This window comes from Diceros bicornis, chromosome 34, assembly GCF_020826845.1.
Source record: "Diceros bicornis minor isolate mBicDic1 chromosome 34, mDicBic1.mat.cur, whole genome shotgun sequence".
Classification (NCBI taxonomy): domain Eukaryota; kingdom Metazoa; phylum Chordata; class Mammalia; order Perissodactyla; family Rhinocerotidae; genus Diceros; species Diceros bicornis.
This window is the reverse complement of record NC_080773.1, coordinates 35,387,305-35,409,049: the sequence shown is the minus strand read 5'-3', so window position 1 is coordinate 35,409,049 and position 21,745 is coordinate 35,387,305. Positions and strand designations below refer to the sequence as shown.

Below are 21,745 nucleotides of genomic sequence, written 5' to 3'. Positions count from 1 at the left end.
AAATAGACATACGAAGAAACAGGTTTTTGAAAAAATCAGTCTTAAGTGTGCAGTAAAATGGGTCCATTCATACATACATCTTTCTCTCCTTAAATATGTTACTTCATAACTCAAGCCTTCATATTTCTCATGAGGACTTAGGCTACTCAAGGGTACAGACAATGCTGTAGGACAAAGGCTTTCAAAAAATGTTTCCAGACCTGCCCTCAACTGGCTGACTATCCTGACAATGGACAGCCGTGAATGTCTATACAAGACAAATGAAGGGGACAAGGCCCTGTCTCTGAAGCAACACTTCCCTCTCCCCGAATCAACTAAGGGATGACAAATTGCCATAGGCTTGTCACAGAAGCCTAAGAGAAGCTGTGCTTGCATTTCTTTCTATTTTCTCTCCTATGTCTCCTCCTTCTTTGTTTAAATATCCCTGAGATAACACTGCAGTGTAAACTAAGGAGAAAGATGTGCCTGAAGGTTTTACTAAGGGCACAGTAAAGATTGGATTACTCTCCTGGATGAATTCTCAGATGTAGACTAAGGTTCTAGGTTAGGTGCATTTCTAACATGACTCTTGAGATGACAACCGATATCCTGCAACAGAAGGTTTTCAGGGAAGAAAACAGGGGTTTCTTTTTGGTATGCATGATCCGATTCTGAGTAAGATGTTTCCTCTGGCAAAAGATTTTCCTCAGTGGTTACATTGAAAAAGTCTTTCCCCAGTAGTTCTTAGAGGCTGACCGAGGATTGCCCACTTGTGAAGTGTCTTTCCACTTCTGTTACACTGACAGGGTTTCTCCCAGAATGAACCCTCTGATGCTGCGTGAGGGATGAGCTGCGACTGAAGGCCTTTCCACACTCACTGCACTCATAGGGCTTCTCTCCAGTGTGGATGACAGAGTGTCGAATGAGGCTTGTGCTCCAGCAGAAGGTCTTCCCGCATTCCACGCATTCATAAGGCTTCTCTCCACTATGAATCCGCTGGTGCCTTGTGAGGCCTGACCTGCGGTTGAAAGCCTTCCCACACTCCATGCACTCAAAGGGCTTCTCTCCAGCATGGATGCTGATGTGTCGAATGAGGTCTTTCCTAGTGCTAAAGCCTTTCCCACATTCTTTGCACTCAAAAGGTTTTTCTCCAATGTGGGCCCTTTTATGCAAGATAAAAGTGTAGCAGTAGGTGAAGGCCTTTCCACATTCGGTGCACACATAAGGCTTCTCTCCAGTGTGGATAATGGCGTGTCGAATGAGGTTTGCCCTCTGGCAAAAGGCCTTGCCACACTCAATGCATTCATAGGGCTTCTCTCCACTGTGAATCCGCTGGTGTCTTGTGAGGTATGACCTGCGGTTGAAGGCCTTCCCACACTCCATGCACTCATAGGGCTTCTCTTCAGTGTGGATGCTGAAGTGTCGAATGAGGTCTGACCGATTGCTAAAGGCTTTCCCACATTCTTTGCACTCATAGGGTTTTTCCCCAGTGTGGACCCTTTTATGCAAGATAAAAGTGGAGCAGTGGGTGAAGGCCTTTCCACATTCAGTGCACTCATAGGGTTTCTCCCCAGTGTGACTCCGCTGGTGCTGCTTGAGGTGTGACCTGCGGTAGAAGGCCTTCCCACATTCGAGGCACTTATATGGCTTCTCTCCAGTGTGGATGACGTAGTGTTGAATGAGGTCTGTGCTGTCGCAAAAGGCCTTCCCACATTCACTGCATTCAAAGGGTCTCACTCCACTATGGATCTGCTGGTGCCACGTGAGGTGTGACCTCCGGTTGAAGGCCTTCCCACACTCCATGCACTCAAAGGGCTTCTCCCCTGTGTGGATGATGTAGTGTCGAAGGAAACCTGTCTTATCTCGAAAGGCTTTCCCACATTCTTTGCACACAAAGGGTTTTTCACCAGTGTGGCTTCTGTTATGCAACACTAAATTGGAGCGATGAGTGAAGGCCTTTCCACATTCGCTGCACTTATAAGGCTTCTCTCCAGTGTGAATCCGCTGGTGCCTCGTGAGGTGTGACCTGCGGTTGAAGGCCTTCCCACACTCCATGCACTCATAGGGCCTCTCCCCAGTGTGGATCATTTGGTGCTGGAGAAGGTGTGTGCTCTTGCTAAAAGTTTTCCCACACTCTGTGCACTCATAGGGCTTCACTCCAGTATGAATCTGCTCATGTCGAACAAGGAAGCAGTTCTTGTTAAACACTTTCCCACATTCCTCGCACTTATAGGGATGTTTCCTTTCACGAATCAAACGATCTTTCACTGGTCCACGTGAGTCACGTTCGTAGAGAATATCTCCTGGAGAGACTCGCTCCTGTGCAATCCTTGAGTGTAGACCATCATCTGTCCCTAAACCATCATGTTCAGGGCTCCTTTTCCCAGGGAGGATCTCCCCCTGGGGGTCTATCCCTGGTCTGGAGTGGCTTTCCTGAATTTCCGATGGCCCATCCTGATCCTTGCCTTGCCCCACCTGGGAGTCCCCTGGGGCTTGCTGAGTCAGGCATTCCTGGGGTGAGACTTCCTGAAACAAGGCCAGGTGAGAAGGAATAGTCTCTGTGGTCTCAGGTTCTGTGCTGTCACCTGAAGGGAATACAATATAGAAAAGGGCTTAGTAGTGATGGCAACACAGACGAAATGAAATCACAACTTCACTGAGAACAAGAAGATGAAAATGTGGCTCTGCACCTGCTGTGTCCTCAAATCTCTGGAACCCAGGTTTGCAATTTCTTTCTTTTTGGGCCTTAGACTCTTGGAACCTTTAGAGGAGAAATCCAGAGGGAGAGGACGGAAGGGGGACATGAGTGTCTGGAGACGAGGGGCAGGTAGACAGAGTAATGATGACACTGCATGTGGTGAGTTTGCTCAAAGCAAGAACATCTCAAGGTGCTAAAAGAGGCCAGTGAAGGGGCACCTAATGCAACCTAGATGGGAGACAGGAAGAGGTCAGGGAGGCTCCCAGACAGGGTTATGAGCTGAGTCCCACTGGAGAGGTAGAAGTTGCTGCACAGAGAAAGTGGGAAGGCCATCTCAGCCTTAGGAAATAGAACAAACAAAGGCACAGTCTCCCAAGAATCAGGGAACTGCAGTGTATCAGGATGGGGCTGGTGAGAGTGGAGCCTCCAAGAGGCGATTAGTGTCCTTCCAAGAAGACACCAAGAGAGCTTGCTTCTTCCCTCTGCCACATGACGACAGAATGAGACTGCCATCTGCACAGCAGGAAGCAGGCCCTCACCAGACACCAGATCTGCCAGGACCTTGATCTTGGACTTCCAGCCTCTAGAACTGTGAGAAATAAATGTCTGTTTCTTTAAGCCGCCCAGTCTGTGGCATTCTTCTTATAGCAGCCCAGACTGACTAAGACAGCAGGGTATAAGTAATGTTCTCATTCTTGAGTTTGGTGATGTTTAGTGTATTATTTTCAAAAAGAAATGAATGAATAAATAAATAATGTAATTAATATATCAATTAATCAAGGTCATTCAAAAATCAGTGATAACAATGTATCACAAACCAAGGTTTATGATTAATTGAAATCTGTACCTGAGTCCACTAAACAAAAGTTGGAGGTCACATGAGTATTATGGTTAAGATCATGGTCTCTGACCACAAAAATCCTAGGCCCACGTTCCAGAAGAACTCAATATTAGCTTTGCAGCACCTGGCAACGTACTCAAATTCCATAAGCCTTCATCTTCTCTTCTAAAAAATAAAGCTAAAAAGAGAGCCAGAGTAGGAATGTTGTGAGGATGAGGTAAAACATCGCATATACCACATTCAGGATGGTGCCAGATACCAAGTGAAAAATCAACACACGTTAGCTTTAATTTTTTGTTATAGGTTAGTCAAATAATATTCATCTGGGACCTAACCAGGAAGCATGTAAAACGAAGGTGTAAGAATGTGTGGATTAACCTTGGAGAGTATTTAAGAGTAAGAAGAACATGAGATGCCAGATGAGCCAACATTAAAGTGGTGACCAGAGTAAGAAGAGAACAAAGGCCCAGTGAGAACAGGGGCAGAGAACCCAGAGGGCCAATCGCTCAAACACGACACCATCCGAAAAGTCTGCGCCACGTCATGAGCTTACACGGCACGGAGGTCAGGAGTGTCAGCTCTGGAGCCAGAACACCTCTGCTCAAACTGTGCCTGAACTATCAGCTGACACTGGACAAACGACTTGGCCGATCCTGTCTCAATTTCCTCATCTGAAAAACTGAGACTCTCAGTTCCTGCCTCACAGGCTGTCGGGAGAGTTAAATGAGAAAATGCCTGTACAGCGCTTGGCACAGTGCTGGACACTGCAGGAGCGTTCAGTACACTGTGGGCCATGACGCATTATTATTACGGCCGCTGCTGTATTTTAAAATGGGGAGCAAAGCAGCGATGTATAAATAATGAACATTTCAGTGCTGTGGTGCAGAGGAACCCCCTCGAAGGCCTGGAATGTGAAAGGGTGCAGTCACTCTGCAGCACTGTTTGGCAGTTTCTACTAAAGCTGAACACATTCCTACTCCATGACCTGACCTGTACACATACCAGAATATATTCCTCCCAGGAACCAGTGCTTACACACACCAAAAAACATAACAAGCAGAATTAGGCTGAAAACAACAGGAATGCCCATCAAGAGGGGAACAGATAAATGAGTGCAGTTTTTCACACAATGAGATGTTACACTGTACCGAGAGTGAACAAACACCAACCGTACGCAACCACTTGAGAAGAACCTCAGAGACATAATGATGGTCAAAAGAAGACAGATATGACAGACAGGATACTGTGGGGTTCAACAGTCAAATCCAATCTATGCTGATATTCTAAATAGGGCTTACCTAGCAGAAGGAGCTATCGAGAGCAGAAGACCCTGATGACGTGTTGGAAATATTCTACATGTTGACCTAGGTGGTGGTTACATGGGTTTATACATATACAAAAATTCATCCGGCTGACCACTTAAGATTTTTCTGCAACACAGCATATGAGTTACACCTCCTTCTAAAAGTAAAAGAAAATAATAGTAAATGGAAGGGATGGAACGCAAGTGTAGATATCTCTTGCAAGAGTGAGACAACTTCTCCAAGAAGATCGATTGTACAGGGAAAGTACAGTCAATGCCAGTGTGAAGTCATTACAGAGACATAAGCGTTTTTTATTTACTTTCCTCAAGTGTGAGGCAAGTGCATATTTATGTTGGGTAGAGAATGGATCAAGTTACAGAAGAGGCAGAAAAGAAGTGAAAAAGCAAGTTCCCTAAAAAGGTGTGATCTAGATTCTGGTGTAGGAATTGGCCATGGTTCAGGGCAGGGTCTCCTCTGGGAAGGTAAGAAGCTAAGCTACACATGACAAAATGAGATGAATGTGTTAAGGGCTGAGGAATTAGCAACACAAGGACGTAGACTCTGTTTTCACCGTGAAAATATGTGGAGACATCAGTGGCTGGGGGAGGGGTGAAGGTTTGGAACCAGGTCTGAGTGGCTGAGGGAGCTGGTGTGGGAGACAGAGCAGACCAAAGGCACACAGGAGATGTGGAGAGACCAGCTCTGAGTGTGCTGGCATCACCCAGGTAGAAGATGAAAACCTGGACAGAGACTGGGGATGGGTCTCATGTGGGTGGTGGAAGTGATGGAGTCAAGACACTTCCATGTAGGATGGACAGGAGCTGGATTTGTCTGGATGCAGGGGTTGGTGGAGATGGACGTGTGGAGGAGCTGTCTGAGGTTGCATCTAGCCTTCTAACCAGCAGGAGAGGTGGGAGGAGCGGGCAAGATCATTACCTCCCTCTCAGGCATGTTGAGCGAAAGGTCCCTTTTCCACATTCATAGGAGATGTGGGATTGAGGACCAGAGTGAAGGTTTGGAACAGACTCTGAGGGGCTACAGAGCAGATGGACAAAGACATTCACGGGCTGGTTGAGCAGCCCAAGGGACCAATAGAGGGGAGAGAGCATGACTCTGCAGTGGTAGCAATCAACACACATGATGGTTTCAGTGCCCTCAGCAGCCCAGATGTGGGGCAGAGAAGGTCAAATGTCACCTTGAGGTTTTACCAATCAGGAGGGACAGGAAGAGAGGGAACAAGGGAGGGCTTCTGAGATTCTGACTGACGCTCAGAGGAGGGGTGGATGGAGAAGGTGGAACAGGGTGGAATGCACAGTGTAGCTGGAAAGGCCTTGTTTCCTTCAAGTTCAGAAGGAAATGTGAGATATTCTCACTACTCAATAGGACTAATAGCATGATGTGAATAATACTAATAGCTTACTTTTGCTGAGCCACTCACTATGGGTCAGGCCCAGTGCGAAGCAGATTCACGCATAATCGATTACATTCTCAAACAACACAGAATGACACACAGGCTATTATCACTAGCATTTTCTGGAACAGACTGCGAGTAGCAGACCACACTCACCCAACCCTTTGCTCCTCTCCTTGGACACACAGCTCAGCCTCATTTCCCAGCCCCAGGCACCCAAGTGAGGCCAGATGTCTTGTCAGTGGAATGTGAGGGGAAATAATGTGTGTGGGAGTGAGTGTGACATCTTCTCTTCTCTCCTTTCCCCTCTATCAGCTGGAGGGTGCCAGGACAACCGTAAAGTCTCATGTTGACGACAGAAGGTATCTGGGTCCCTGGATAACTGTATGGTTCACAGCTCCCTGCTGACCCACATGTACAGTCGTTGGTGTGAGAAACATACTTTTCAGGGCCGGCCCAGTGGCGCAAGCGGTTAAGTGCGTGCGATCCGCTGCAGCGGCCCAGGGTTTGCCGCTTCGGATCCCGGGCGCGCACCGATGCACTGCCTGTTAAGCCATGCTGTGGCGGCGTCCCATGTAAAGTAGAGGAAGATGGGCACAGATGTTAGCCCAGGGCCAGTGTTCTTCAGCAAAAAAAAGAGGAGGATTGGCATCGGATGTTAGCTCAGGGCTGGTCTTCCTCACAAAAAAAAAAAAACAAAAACATACTTTTCATACACTGACCCAACGAGATTTTGGAACAGCCTGTTAGACCAGCTAGGTTTACCTTGGCTGATCTTATGCACAAAGGCATACTGTGCAAACTCCTCAGGGCCACAAGGCTGCTGTGTGTCACAGACAGTTTTTTTCCGAGCCCAGGCAACTGGAGCCGAGAGCCTGAACCTACCTACATGCCCCACACCTCCCCAGGAACAGGAAAGAGTGTGATGGGGTGGGGAAGGGGAGGCAAAGGGACCCCAGCTTAAATGGCTCCATGGATCCCAAGCCTTCAGAGAGGCCATAATAAGAAAGTCCCCACCAATTCCAGAGCCATGGTCACCCTGCTGTCTGTAAGCTGCTGTGACCCCCACTGGCCAGCTGCTGGCACCCACCTGGGCAGGAGCTTGGGGAGAGGCCTCTCTTCAACGTCCGTAACTCGGGGCTGTGTTCCAACGGGTAGATCAGTTCTGGTTTGGGCAAAGGACAGCCTGTTCACGCAGAAAGAAAGACAACATGGGGATTCTGGTGAGAAGAAAGAAACCTCTCGCTCTAAATTGGGACTTCAGGATTTGGAGGAGACCTGGGAATGGAGCTGCTCCTATACATGCAAACAAAATGTTGGGACCTGGAAACCAACTGCAAAAACCCCTCACTGGGCCCCAGAGACTGAAGACATCACTGCTGGCTGTGGAGACAGACAGCACCAGTTCCCTTGGATCTCCATCCTTTGGAATCCCAAAACTGCTCAAACATGTTTCCTGAAGACGCTTTCTTTTTCTTCTTTTTTTTGTGAGGAAGATCAGTCCTGTGCTAACATTTGTCAATCCTCCTCTTTTTTTTTTTTTTTTTTTTGCTGAGGAAGACCGGCCCTGGGCTAACATCCATGCCCATCTTCCTCCACTTTATATGGGATGCCGCCACAGCATGGCTTGCCAAGCGGTGCATCAGTGCACGCCTGGGATCTGAACTGGTGAACCCCAGGCCACTGCAGTGGATTGCGTGCGCTTAACCGCTTGCGCCACTGGGCCAGCCCCTGAAGACGCTTTCTAATGAATCCAAGTCAGGGGCCTCCACCTCCCTGCACCTCCACAACACCTGGGTGCCTGGCAGCCACCACAGACCAATTCAAACACAATCTTTGGGGTGAGGCCCAGGCATCAGTTGATTTTAAACACACCCCAGGTGATAGTAGCCCACCTGGTCGGTTAAAAAGCCCTGGTCTCTACCATCTCACAAATGGCATCCCTGATTATTGGTAGTCTGAGGTAGGCAGGTGACCTATGCCAGCCACTCTGAGTAAAGAGAAAGTTTTACTCCAGGAAGGGCTGAATGAGGCGCCTGCAGCTCCTGTCGTCCTGAAGCATCTTGTGACTTCTGTGAGGGAACTAGCCTGAGCATCAGGATCAAGGAGAGGAAGCAAAGAAACAGATAACCGGGTTGGTACCCACCAACCTGTGAGCCAGCACCACCTCTGAACTCCTTATTAGGTGAGATAATCAATTTCCTTCAGGGAGAAGACTGTTTGAGCTGGTCTGTCAGGTAGCCAAACACATATTGACAAATGTAGGGGTAAAGACTCTGTACAGAAGTCAGTGGCAGAGGTACCAGGACCCCCAGAAATCTCATCAGTCATCACTAAGCAAACGTTCACTGATGTCTACCACAGGGCAATGGAAAGGTAAATGAGACCTCCCTTCAGCTCTGTGAGGAGTCATGCTCCCACAACCTCAGGACCTTTCCACATGTTGGCCCTTCTACCTGGGATGCTGTTCTCTCCCCATCTTGCTCTGTCTAGCTAACTCTAACTCTTTGGCTCTAAGCTCAAACATCACTTCCTGAGAAGGCTTCGCTGAACTGTGGCTCCTGAGTTCAGGTGCTTCATCAATCGGCCATGTTGCCAGGGAATTCTTAATCCTAATAATAAGCCAAAAACTAATATTTAGGGGACTTCCCAGGTTCGGTTCTGCATGTAGGAGCTTGGAAGTCACCACTCCATCCTAACAACAAATAAAAAGCTGATCAGACTGAAAAATCAACTTTTCAGTGCCAGGATAGGAAACCTGAACTGTAATTAGTGAATTGCTAGAGGCTGAGTGTGAGAGTAAAAACCTTCCAGGGGGACACCGTCATGGGGGGGCCCTCACAATATTATGAGATTTACCTCCAGGAGCTAGACCAGGTTCATACAGTAAATACAAAAGAAAAATCCCCCTGGGCTTCTGGCAGGGGAAGAAAACAGAACCAACTCTGAAACACACCAGAGCACTCTGTTCTTAACAAGGCCTGCCTTCAGGAGAAGCTAGTTAACCAGAGCCTAAACTGCTGGGGTTTTATCAGAGCCTAACTGACCTGGGGAAGGAAAATAACCCACTCCAGTCAACTCTAGCCATCCTGTCCTACCTAAGTCAGGGAGAAAAATACTGAGAAACTAGTGAGGTTTACAGTCTCAGGGAAATACACAGTCTCAGGGAAAGACTGAGCCCTAATCCTAGGACTACAGAATGCTTCCCCATCTCCCCATACCTCACCATGACATTATTAAAGGTCTATTTACAGCAGTTCCTTTCACCCAGTACATCATGTCCAGCTATCAAGAAAAAATTACAAGCCATACTAAAAGGCAAAAAACACAATTTGAAGAGACGGAACAACCTTCAGAACCAGACATGGCAGGGATGTTGCAAATATCAGACCGGGAATTTAAAACAACTATGATTAATATGCTTGGCGCTCTAATAGATGAAGCACACAGCATGCAAGAACAGAGGGGCAATGTGAGCAGAGAGATGGAAATCCTAACTAAGAACCAAAAAGAAACACGACAGATCAAAAACACTGAAGAATGTCTTTGATGGGCTTATTTGTAGACTGCACACAGCTGAAGAAAGATATCTCTGAGCTTGAGGATGTTATCAATAGAACCCTCCAAAAAAGAAAAGCAAAGAGAACAAAGACTGAAAAAAACAGAACAGCATATCCAAGGACTGCAGGACAACCACAAAAGGTATAATATACAAGTCATAAAAATAACAGAAGGAGAAACAAGAGAGAACAAAACAGAAAAAATACTTGAAACAATGATGACTGAGAATTTCCCCCAAATTAATGTCAGACACCAAACCACAGATGCAGGAAGTGGAGAGAACACCAAGCAGGATAAATGCCAAAAAAAACCCCAAACAACAACAACAAAAATACACCTAGGTATATCATTTTAAAACTACAGAAAGACTAAGATAAAGAAAAAAAACCCCAAAAGAAGCCAGAGTGAAAAAAACACCTTACCTACAGAGGAACAAAGACAAGAATTATATCTGATTTCTCCTCAGAAATCATACAAGCAAGAAGAGAGTGGAAAGAAATATTTAAGTTGTTCAGAGAAAAATCCCAGCAATCTTAAATTCTATACCCTGTGAAATTATCCTTCAAAAGTGAAGGAGAAATAAAGAATTTCTCAGAGAAACAAAAATTGAAGGAATCTGTTGGCAGCAGACCTGCCTTGCAAGAAATGTTAAAAGAAGTTCTTTAGAGAGAAATAAAATGATGTATATCAGAAACTTGGGTCTACATAAAGAAAGGAGGAATATTGAAGAAGAAATAAGAGAAGATAAAATAACTTTTACTTGTTTTAACTGATCTAGCAGATAATAGTATGTTCAAAATAATAGCAACAATGTTATTTGACTATGTATGCTTATGTGTATCTTGTGTGTGTGTGTGTGTGTGTACATGCTTAAGTATGCTTATATACAAGTGAAATGAATGACAGCAATGACACAAAGAACAGCAGGGAGGAATGAGGATTATTTTGTTATAAGGTCTCACACTACCTGTGTAGTGGTATATAGTGTTATTTGAAAGTGGACTTAGATTAGTTGTAAATGTATATTGCAAACTCTAGAGCAACAACTAAAGAAAGTAAGAAAAAAAACCTATAATCCATACACTAAGAAAGAAATATGAAATACTCAACTGAAACCACAAACGGCAGAAAAAGAATAGAAGACAAAAACAGGAACAAAGAAGGACAACAAATAGAAAACAGTAATAAATATGTAGACATTAATCCAACTATATCAATAATCACTTGGAATATCAATGGTCTAAATGCTCCAATTACAAGACAGAGATTGTCAGAGTGGATCAAAAAACAAGACCCAATTACATGTTGTCTATAAGAAACTTACTGGAAATATAAAGACACATACAGATTAAAAGTAAATGGCTGGAGGGGCCGGCCCGGTGGCGCAAGCGGTTGGGTGCGCGCGCTCCGCTGCGGCGGCCCGGGGTTCGCTGGTTCGGATCCTGGGCGCGCACCGACGCACTGCTTTGGCAAGCCATGCTGTGGCGGCGTCCCATATAAAGTGGAGGAGGATGGGCACGGATGTTAGCCCAGGGCCGTCTTCCTCAGCAAAAAAAGAGGAGGATTGGTGGATGTTAGCACAGGGCTGATCTCCTCACAAAAAAAAAAAAAAAAAAAAAAAAAAAAAGTAAATGGCTGGAGAAAAATATCCCATGCTAATACTAGTCAAAAGAGAGCAGGAGTAGCTATATTAATTTCAGACAGACCAGACTTCAAAGCAAGCAAAATTATCAGGGATAAAAAATGGCATTACAGCATGATAAAGGGGACAATGTGCCAAGAAGACATAAAAATCTTTAATGTGCCTGTGCCTAACAACACAGCATCAAACTAGATGAGGCAAAAACTGATAGAACGACAAGGAGAAATAAATGAATCCACTATCACAGTTGAAGACGGCACTACCCCTCTATCAGAAATGGACAGATACAACAGGCAGAAAATCAGTAATGACATAACTGAACTCAATCACACCATCAATTAACTGGATATAACTGACATTTACAGACTACTTCATCCAACAACAGAATACACATTCTCAAGTGCACCTGGAACATTTACCCTATTCTGGGCCATAAAACACACCTTAATAAATTTTAAAAAGAATAGAAATCATATACTGTCTCCTCTCAGACTACAAAATAATAAACTAGAAATCAATAACTGAAAGATAACTGGAAAATCCCCAAATACGTGGAGATTAAATAACAGACTTCTAAATAACACAGGGGTCTAGGAAGCAATCTCAAGAGAGTAAAAAATAAAAAAGGATTCTGAACTAAATGAAAATGAAAATACAACTTATCAAAATTTGTGGGATGCAGTGAAAGCAGTACTTATAGAGAAATTTATAGCATGGAATGCATATTTTTAAAAGGAAGAAAGATCTAAAGTCAATTATATAAACTTCCACCTTAGGAAATTAGAAAAAGAAGAGCAAATTAAATCAAAAGTAAACAGTACGAAGAAATAAGAATTAGAGCAGAAATCAATGAAATTGAAAAAAAGGAAATCAACAGAGAAAAACAACGAAACCAAAATCTGGTTCTCTGAAAAGATCTAAAATTGATAAGCTTCTAGCCAGGCTAACTAAAAAAAAAAGAAAGAACACAAACCACTAATATCAGACATGAAAGAGGGGACACCACTACAGATCCCATGGACATTAAAAGGATATTAAGGGAATACGATTAACTACTCTATGCTCACAAATTTGATAACCAAGATGAAGTGGACTTCAAAGATACAATCTGCTAAAAGTCATACAAAAAGAAACAATCTGAATAGGCCTATATTTATTAAGAAAATTGAATCAATAATTAATAACCTTCTAAAACAGAAAGCACTAGGCCCAAATGGGTTCACTAGTGAATTCTACCAAACACTGAAGGAAGAAATTATACCAATTCCCTAAAATCTCTTCCAGAGATAGAAGCAGAGGAGATATTTCCTACCTCAATCTGTGAGGTCAGCATTATCCTAATACCAAAACCAGCCAAAAACATTACAAGAAAACTACACACAATAGCTCTCATGAACACAGATAAAAAAAATCCTCCACAAAATATTAGCAAATCAAACCAACAACGTATAAAAATAGTATACACCACAACCAAGTGGCATTTATCCCAGCTATACAAACGTGGTTCAACGTTCGAAAATCAATTAACGTCACATTAATAGGCTAAAGAAGAAAAATCAATCATATCAATAGATGCAGAAAAGCATTTGATAACATCCAACATCCATTCATTAAAAAAAAAGAACTCTCAGCAAACTAGGAAAAGAGAAGAACTTCCTCAACTTGATAAAGAACGTCTACAAAAAACCCTACAGCTAACATCCTCTTTAAAGGTGAGAAACTTCAAGCTTTCACACTAAGATCAGGAATAAGGCAAGGATGACCTCTCTCACCATTGTTTTTCAACATCATACTGGAAGTACTAGCTAATACAATAAAAAAAGAAAATGAAATAAAAGGTATACAGATTGCGAAGGAAGAAATTAAACTGTCTTTATCAGCAGATGACAAAAATCCAAAATCCAATATGTAAAAAATCCAAGTCAACAAAAGACTTCTGGAACTAATAAGCAATTAGAGTATGGATACAGGATTATTGCAAGGTTGCAGGATACAAGGTTAATGTACAAAAGTCTATTTCTTTCCTATATACCAGCAATGAACAAATAGAATTTAAAATTAAAAATGCATTAGCATTTACATTAGCACTCCCCCAAAATGAAACACTTAGGCATAAATCTAACAAAACATGTACAAGATCTATATGAAAAAACTACAGGGCCGGCCCCGTGACTTAGTGGTTAAGTGCGCACGCTCTGCTACTGGCAGCCCGGGTTCGGATCCCGGGCGTGCACCGACGCACCACTTCTCCGGCCATGCTGAAGCAGTGTCCCACATACAGCAACTAGAAGGATGTGCAACTATGACATACAACTATCTACTGGGGCTTTGGGGAAATAAAAAAAAGGAGGAGGACTGGCAATAGATGTTAGCTCAGAGCCGGTCTTTCTCAGCAAAAAGAGGAGGATTAGCATGGATGTTAGCTCAGAGCTGATCTTCCTCACAAAAAAAAAAAAAAGGAAAAAACTACAAAACTCTGATAAACAAAATCAAAGAACAAAATAAATGGAGAGCTATTTCATGTTCATGGATAGGAAGACTCAATATTGTCAAGCTGTCAGTTCTTCTCCATTTGATCTACAGATTCAACGCAATCCCAGTCAAAATCCCAGCAAGTCATTTTGCAGATGTCAACAAACTGATACTCAAGTTTATATGGAGAGGCCAAAGACCCAGAAGAGCCAACACAATACTGAAGAGGAAGAAAGTGGGAGGACTGACACTACCCAACCTTAACACTTAGGATAAAGCTATAGTCATCGAGACAGTGTGATACTGGTGAAAGATAGATCAATAGAACAGAACTGAGAGCCCAGAAATAGACCAACATAAATTTAGTCAACTCATCTTTGACAAATACACAAAGGCTATACAATGGAGCAAAGATAGTCTTTTCAAGAAATGGTGCTGGAACAACTGGACATCCACATGTGAAAAAAGAATCTAGATGCAGATCTTATACCCTTCACAAAAATTAACTCAAAACGGATCATAGACCTAAATATAAAACATAAAACCATAAAACTCCTAGAAGATATTATAGGAGAGAAGCTAGATGACCATGGGTATGGTGATGACTTTTTAGGTAAAACACCAAAGGCATGATCCATGAAAGAAATAGTTAAAAACTTCTGCTCTGCCAAAGACAGTACCAAGAGAATGAGAAGCCACACACTGGGAGAAAATATTTGCAAAACACACATCTGATAAAGGACAGTTATCCAAAATATACGAAGAACTCTTAAAACCAGACAATAAGAAAGCAAAAAGAACTTGATTAAAAAATGAGCCAAAGACCTTAACAGACACCTCATCAAAGACAATATACAGATGGCAAATAAGCATAGGAAAAGATGCAGAATACGTCATCAGGCAAAAGCAATTAAAACAACAAGATAGGGCCAGCCCTGTGGCTTAGTGGTTAAGTGCATGCACTCTGCTACTGGTGGCCTGGGTTCGGATCCCGGGCGCACACCGACACACTGCTTCTCTGGCCATGCTGAGGCCGCATCCCACATACGGCAACTAGAAGGATGTACATCTATGACATACACTATCTACTGGGGCTTTGGGGGCAAAAGAAGAGGAGGATTGGCAATAGATGTTAGCTCAGAGCCAGTCTTCCTCAGCAAAAAGAGGAGGATTAGCATGGATGTTAGCTCGGGGCTGATCTTCCTCACACACACACACACAAAAAACACGATACTACCACACACCTATTAGAATGGCCAAAACCTGGAGCACTGACAACAAACACTGGTGAGGATGAGGAGCAGCAGGAACTCTCATTCATTGCTGGTGGGAATGCAAAATGATATAGCCATTTTGGAAGACAGTTTGTTGGGTTCTTACAAAACTAAACATACCTTCACCACAAGATCCAGCCATCACACTCATTAGTATTTACCCAAACATGCCAAAAACTTATGTTCACATAAAAATCTGTACATGGATGTTTATAGCAGCTTTATTCATAATTGCCAAAACTTGGAACCAAACAAGATGTTCTTCAGATAAACTGGATAAACTATGATACATCCAAACAATGGAATATTATTCAGCAGTAAAAAGAAATGAGTTATCAAGCCATGAAATGACATGGAGGAACCTTCAATGCATATTACTAAGTGAAAGAAGTCAATCTGAAAAGGCTACATACTATATGATTCCTACTATATGACATGTCGGAAAACACAAATGGAAACAGTAAAAAGATCAGCGGTAGCCAGGGGTTGGCAGGGGATGGGAAGAATAGGCAGAACAAAGAGGATTTTTAGGGCAGCTAAAATATTCTGTATGACACTATAATGATGGGTACATGTCATTATACATCTGTCCAAATCCACAGAATATACAACACCAAGAGCAAACTCTAATGTAAACTACGGACTTTGGGTGATGATGATGTGTCAGTGTAGGTTCATTAACTGTAACAAATGTACCACTCTGGGGGGAAATGTTGATAATGGGGAGAGTCTATGCACATGTAAGGGTAGGGGCTATATGGGAAATCTCTGTACCTTCCTCTCAATTTTGTTGTGAACCCAAAACTGCTCTAAAAAAATAGTCTTAAAAAGGAAAACCCCAGGGCCAGCCCCGTGGCATAATGGTTAAGTTCAGCACGCTCTGCTTCAGCGGCCCAGGTTTATAGGTTTAGATCCCGGGCGCAGACATACACCACTTGCTGGCCATGCTGCGGTAGCATCCCACATACAAAATAGAGGAAGATTGCCACAGATGTCAGCTCAGGGAGAATCTTCCTCACCAAAAAAACAAAAAAACCCAAGAACTAACATTTATATCCCAGGGACTGAGACAAGCTATTTAAATGCATTATGTTTTGTTTTGTGTGTGTGTGAGGAAGATTGGCCCTGAGCTAACATCTGTGCCCATCTTCCTCTATTTTGTATGTGGGATGCTGCCACAGCATGGCTTGATGAGTGGTGTGTATGTCTGCGCCCGGGATCCAAACCCACCAACCCCAAGCTGCCAAAGCAGAGCTCATGAACCCAACCACTACGCCACCAGGCTGGCCCCATGCATTACGTTTTTTAAAAAATTTAATTAAATTTATGCACTAATTTAGAAAAGAAATGACATATTTAAAATATCAAGTCTTTTCATTCAGGAGCAAGGTATGTGTCTTCATTGATCTAAGTCTTTTTTAGGCCTGAAGCAAAGCATTATATTGTGCTTCCTGTGGGCCCTGCATGAAAAATTCTATTTCAGGATTTCCTTACATCACCCATATGAAGGACATACTGTGATTAGCACCATTTTATAGATGAAGAAACCAAGAGTCAGGCAGATAAAGTGATTTGCTGAAACCATGGAAATGATGAACGGCTGAGCCAAGATGGAAACCAGGGTCTAGTCATCTCTGGAATCTGGCCTATTTAACTACAAAGCTACATAACATTGTTCCAGAAAATGCCAAGTCCAAGTGTGAGGATGATGACCATGCCAACATGAAGGATGATGATATTATTAACAGTACTGACAGCAGCAGGAGTCACAATTGCTAAACCTGCATATAGCAAGGCATCACCAGGCATTGTTCTGAGCCATTTACCCGCACAAGCGCCCTGGGAAATAGCTACTATATTACCTCATTTTACCTATGAGATAACTGAGGCAGAGAGGGGTTCAGTAACTTGCTCAGGAACACACAGCTCACAAGCAGCAGAGCGGGGACTGGACACCGGAGGTCTGGCACCAGACCCTGGTCTCCCAAGCGCTAAACGAAGGAGGAACAGCAACACTCCTGTGTGGAGCCGGCAGCCTCAGACCAAGTGAGCTGTGGTGGTGAGAGGGAGACGTGAGCGGAATGATTCAATCCTCAGGAAACAGGGGCCAGAGGGAGGGGCAGACTTGATGACAACAGACTTCAGCATTTCATGCACCACTAAAAGTAAAAAATTGGGAATCCCACACATGGATTTGGTCAAATAGAGACATCTGCATAAACATCAAATATCATCTATTCTAACCAACATTTTACAAAACAAAGAACTTCTACTACCAAAAAAAACGCAGAAGAGAGCTTTTCACAATGAAGACGTGTCTTTTATTTTTTTTTTTTAAATGAGGATTTTTCTTTTTTTTTTTTTAATTTTATTTATTTATTTATTTTTCCCCCAAAGCCCCAGTAGATAGCTGTATGTCATAGTTGCACATTCTTCTAGTTGCTGTATGTGGGACGCGGCCTCAGCATGGCCAGAGAGGCAGTGCGTCAGTGCGCGCCCAGGATCCGAACCCGGGCCGCCAGCATCAGAGCGCACGCACTTAACAGCCAAGCCACGGGGCCAGCCCAAAGACGTGTCTTTTAAATTGAATGGATTAAGTTTTATGAGATCCACTGCAACGGCCCCATTTTCCTTACCTGCCAAGGACGACATGCTGGGAGACTTAAATGAGTGGAGCATGAACAGAGAAACAATATACATAGACAGAAAGAAGTAGAGACAAGGACTGTGTGGGCCTCAGAAAGCAAGAACTAGGTGACCATATCTTTCTGCAAAATAAGTGTGGCAGAAAAAGCCACTGTGAAAAGACAGTGACATGGGCAGACCCAGAGAGAGAGGCCAGGACAAGAGACCCAGAAGCCAGGGCACAATCGCGCTTCTCTAAGTTCCTACACCAGTCCCTTGAGGAGCCCCACTGGAATTCTTGCTTTTGGCTTCTGAGAGACACCCTCATTTCCTCCCCACATCCCTCTCCTTTGGCTGCGACCAAAGGCAAACTATATTTCTGCCCAACCCTCTCTGAGATATAAGGAGACCAGGCAGAAAGAGGTGAGTCTAGAAAACAACTGAAGTTGTGGGGAGGAGGGTAGGTGGGCTACAGAGGCCTTCTTGACCAGCCAAGCCTGGAGCCAGAGGGTGGAATGAAGGAGGTGACAGGTCCTCCACATGGCACAGTTGGGGAGGCCTTACCCAGAGAGACCAGGAGCCTGCAGGTCTCCAGCGTCACCTCCTGGTACAGGGTCCTCTGGATGGGCTCCAACTGCCCCCACTCCTCCTGGGTAAAAGTCACGGCCACATCCTCAAAGGTCACAGACACCTGGAAAGTCAAACAGAGGCAGCAGTGTTGGTCTTGGGGCTGCTGAATGGGATCACAGACCGTCTCTCTCGACGGTGAAGGTGCAATGAGGCCAAACACCTCCCGAGGGCTGAGCTCTGCACTGGGCTCCAGGAGACGGACACTGCTTTGCACTGATTACAGCAGTACAGGGGACAGAGGCCTCCCATGTGGGAGCCAGTGGAGAATGGCACAGGGTCAGGACCATCCTGTGTGGACTGAGGCACAGAATGGTGAGGAATCTAAGATGTCAGAGAAATGGGAAAGAGTAATAATGATAATGAAAACAATACCAATAATAATTACAGCAACATTACCCGGGACTCATTGGTCCTCATTGGTCCTCATTGTGTGCCTGCCTGGTGCTGAAGGCTTCACATGTTGTGTCAGAAATGAATGCAAGTCCCTAGCGCTTTAGTCATACTCCTGATGTTTGAATCCAAAATCTTAAAATCAACACTTGCCTGCTGTGTGAACTTGGGGACTTCATTTCTCTGAACCTCGATTTCTGGATCAATACAATAATTCTCACTCAGCAATAACAGTTACGAGAACTAAAGAAACAATACTTGTAAAAGAAACACTGGGGTGACTGGTCACAGCCCTAGGTCAACACCATCATTATCTTCATGCCAGTCAGGGACGTGAAGTCCAGGGAGCTCTACCAGTTCACCCAAAGTTGACATGTGTTATGAGCAGAGACAGGATTTGAACTCAGGTCCCTCTCGTCTAGAGCCTAACTGCATAACCCTGACACTCCTCCATTAAAAGTAAAACCATAGTTAACGAAGATGTGAAGCATTTCAAATAAATTTCACAGTTACATTCATTTCAGCCACCACTGAAAATATTTCTGTGGATATTGGCAGAGGAGTGGGTTCATTATCACCCACCTCACAGGACAGTCACCTGAGTTGGTGGCACCTGCTTGGGAGGTGGCAGGGCCTGGAGCAGCTCCTGTTGCCGTCTGCGCCTTGGAGACTCCCAGGGAGAACCCACAATGAGCCATCACTTCTTTTCCTACCTGAGTCCTGACAGCATGTATCCGTGAGGACAGAATACTTCAGGACCAGAAAACAAGAGTAGCCGAGGACAATGCAGGCGGGGCCATGAGAATAACGGCCTCCGACTGGCCATGATGTCTGTTCTGGCTGAGCAGGATGGAACATTCAGCAAATGACCACACAGTCTGGCCCTCCCAGGACATGTCTCAGCAGATGGGGGGGTGGAGTGGGGTGGGGGAAGGACTATGGCAACCCCACAGGTCCTCAGGGAACTCCTTAAACAGCCAATACATCTTTTTTTTTTCCACACACTTCCACCTGCTAAAATGCCATGTCGCCCACTGGTGCCCAAGACCACTGACTGGAAGGAAGCCCACTTGGCTTGCATAGTTTACTTTAGGTGTCACCTGCAGGCCTCCCTATCCACTGTTCGGACAGAAGAGGGTAAAAATACAGGCTGTGGTGGTGAACTACTGGTTGTTAGTTTCTGCTACTTAAGAGCTGCAGTGGGGGCCGCCTCATGGCATAGCGGTTAAGTGCCCGTGCTCCGCTGCTGGCGGCCCAGGTTCCGATTGGGGCGCTCACCCAACGCACCACTTGTCAAGCCATGCTGTGGCGGCGGCCCACATAAAGTGGAGGAAGATGTGCATGGATGTTAGCCCGGGGCCAGTCTTCCTCAGCAAAAAGAGGAGGATTGGTATAGATGTTAGCTCAGGGCTGATCTTCCTCACAAAAAATAAAAAATAATAAAATAAAATTAAATTAAGTACTTAAAAAAAAAAAAGAGCTGCAGTGAACTTGGGCAGGTAACTGAACCTCTCTAAGCCTCGAGTTGTACTTTTGCAAAACAGTGATAACAACAGAACTTAACTCTGAGGAGTTGAGGATTAAATGAAGTGATATATTATGCCTGCCTGCCTGTCAGCCCACAGTAAGGACTCAAATGAAGGCCAGCTATTATGGTTCTTTTGTTGTTTTCTCTTTGCTCCCACAACATCCCGGACAAATCCCACCAGGCACACTTATTTAATTTTGCCAGGCTCCCTACACAAGAATGCCAGAGCATGACAAGCCGGGAGGGGGTCCTTTTAGCCTGAACTGCTAGGAGAATCCTCTCCACATAGGCGACGTCTGAGCAGAGGCCAGCAGGATGTGAGAGGGAGGCCCTGCAAAGACACAGGGACAGTGTCGCAGGCAAAAGCCAACGCAAAGGCAGAAGGGTATGAGAGAGAACCGAGCATGGCCAGGTGGGTGCGTCGGAAGAACCGTGAGGCAGGGAAGAACGGAAGGTCAGAGGAGGGGGGCCGGGAGGAAGGGGAAGGGACCCGCAGGCCACGGCGGCGCGCTGGACTTATAAGCGTAATGGGAGCCCCTGGAAGGAAACTTCAATCATCCTTCCCGCACTGACTGAACACCTGTCAGAGACCCGACGCTGCTGTAGGACTCCGGATAAGTGACAAGCCGGCGCCACTTGCTGTAAATAAACGACAAGGACAGAGAGAAATCGAGTGGCTTAGGCGGCCTCCACCCCGCCCTGGAGCCCTCCGCGAACTAGCAGAGAAGCAGCAACGCCGAAAACATCGTCAACTCACCCGCGCCGGGTCCCTGCACGCCGCCGCCATCACGGGACCCTGTGGAGAGAGCGGGGCCCGGAGAGGCGGCGACAGGATTCAGCCGGCCGCCGCCCCTCCCTTGCCCAGAGTGAGGTGGCCTCGGCTGACTGTCGCCCTCCGAGCCTCAGTTTCCCCGGCGTGAAAGGCGCACGAGGCCCAGGGCGTCGCGTGAGGGCTGCGGACACAGAGGCTGGGGCCCGGGCAGGACCTGAAGGGACACCCCCGTTACGGAGGACACAGGGCGGGTGTTCGGCTCGTACAAAAACGCGGAGGTGGGCCCTGCCCTCCTGACCGCCCTTCCCTACTCGGGCCTGGGAAACGCGCACGGCCCATCGCTCAAGGCCCCACAGCCCAGCAGCACCTGCCCGGCATAGACAGACGACGTACGACTCGGAGGAGCCGGAAGTTCCACCCCTGCCGGCGTGGGCCGTCATTGGCCCAGCGCCCGCGCAGACACGCGGTGCACAGCCTTCTGGGTAGTGTAGTTTCTGCCTCACAAGGCACCGGCTGTGAGGAATTTTCCCAGCCCGCGTTTCCCCGCTGAAGCGCGTGTGAGGCCGGGAGCCCTGCATCCTGTCGCCTCTTCACAGTAGGCACAATTCGGAGGAACAG

The 21,745-nt window shown here is 45.4% G+C and overlaps 1 protein-coding gene across 1 annotated transcript; it reads right to left on the bottom strand.

Annotated features, from left to right (window-relative positions):
- Positions 1-632: 632 nt before the first annotated feature.
- Positions 633-21,480, bottom strand: LOC131397489 (zinc finger protein 543-like). The gene is made up of 4 exons (XM_058530443.1): positions 21,113-21,480; positions 18,372-18,498; positions 7,324-7,419; positions 633-2,564 (listed from the first exon to the last, which is right to left on the bottom strand). The coding sequence occupies exons 1-4, from the start codon at positions 21,140-21,142 to the stop codon at positions 724-726; spliced, it is 2,094 nt and encodes a 697-aa protein (XP_058386426.1). The 5' UTR covers positions 21,143-21,480; the 3' UTR covers positions 633-723.
- Between the last annotated feature and the right edge of the window lie 265 nt (positions 21,481-21,745).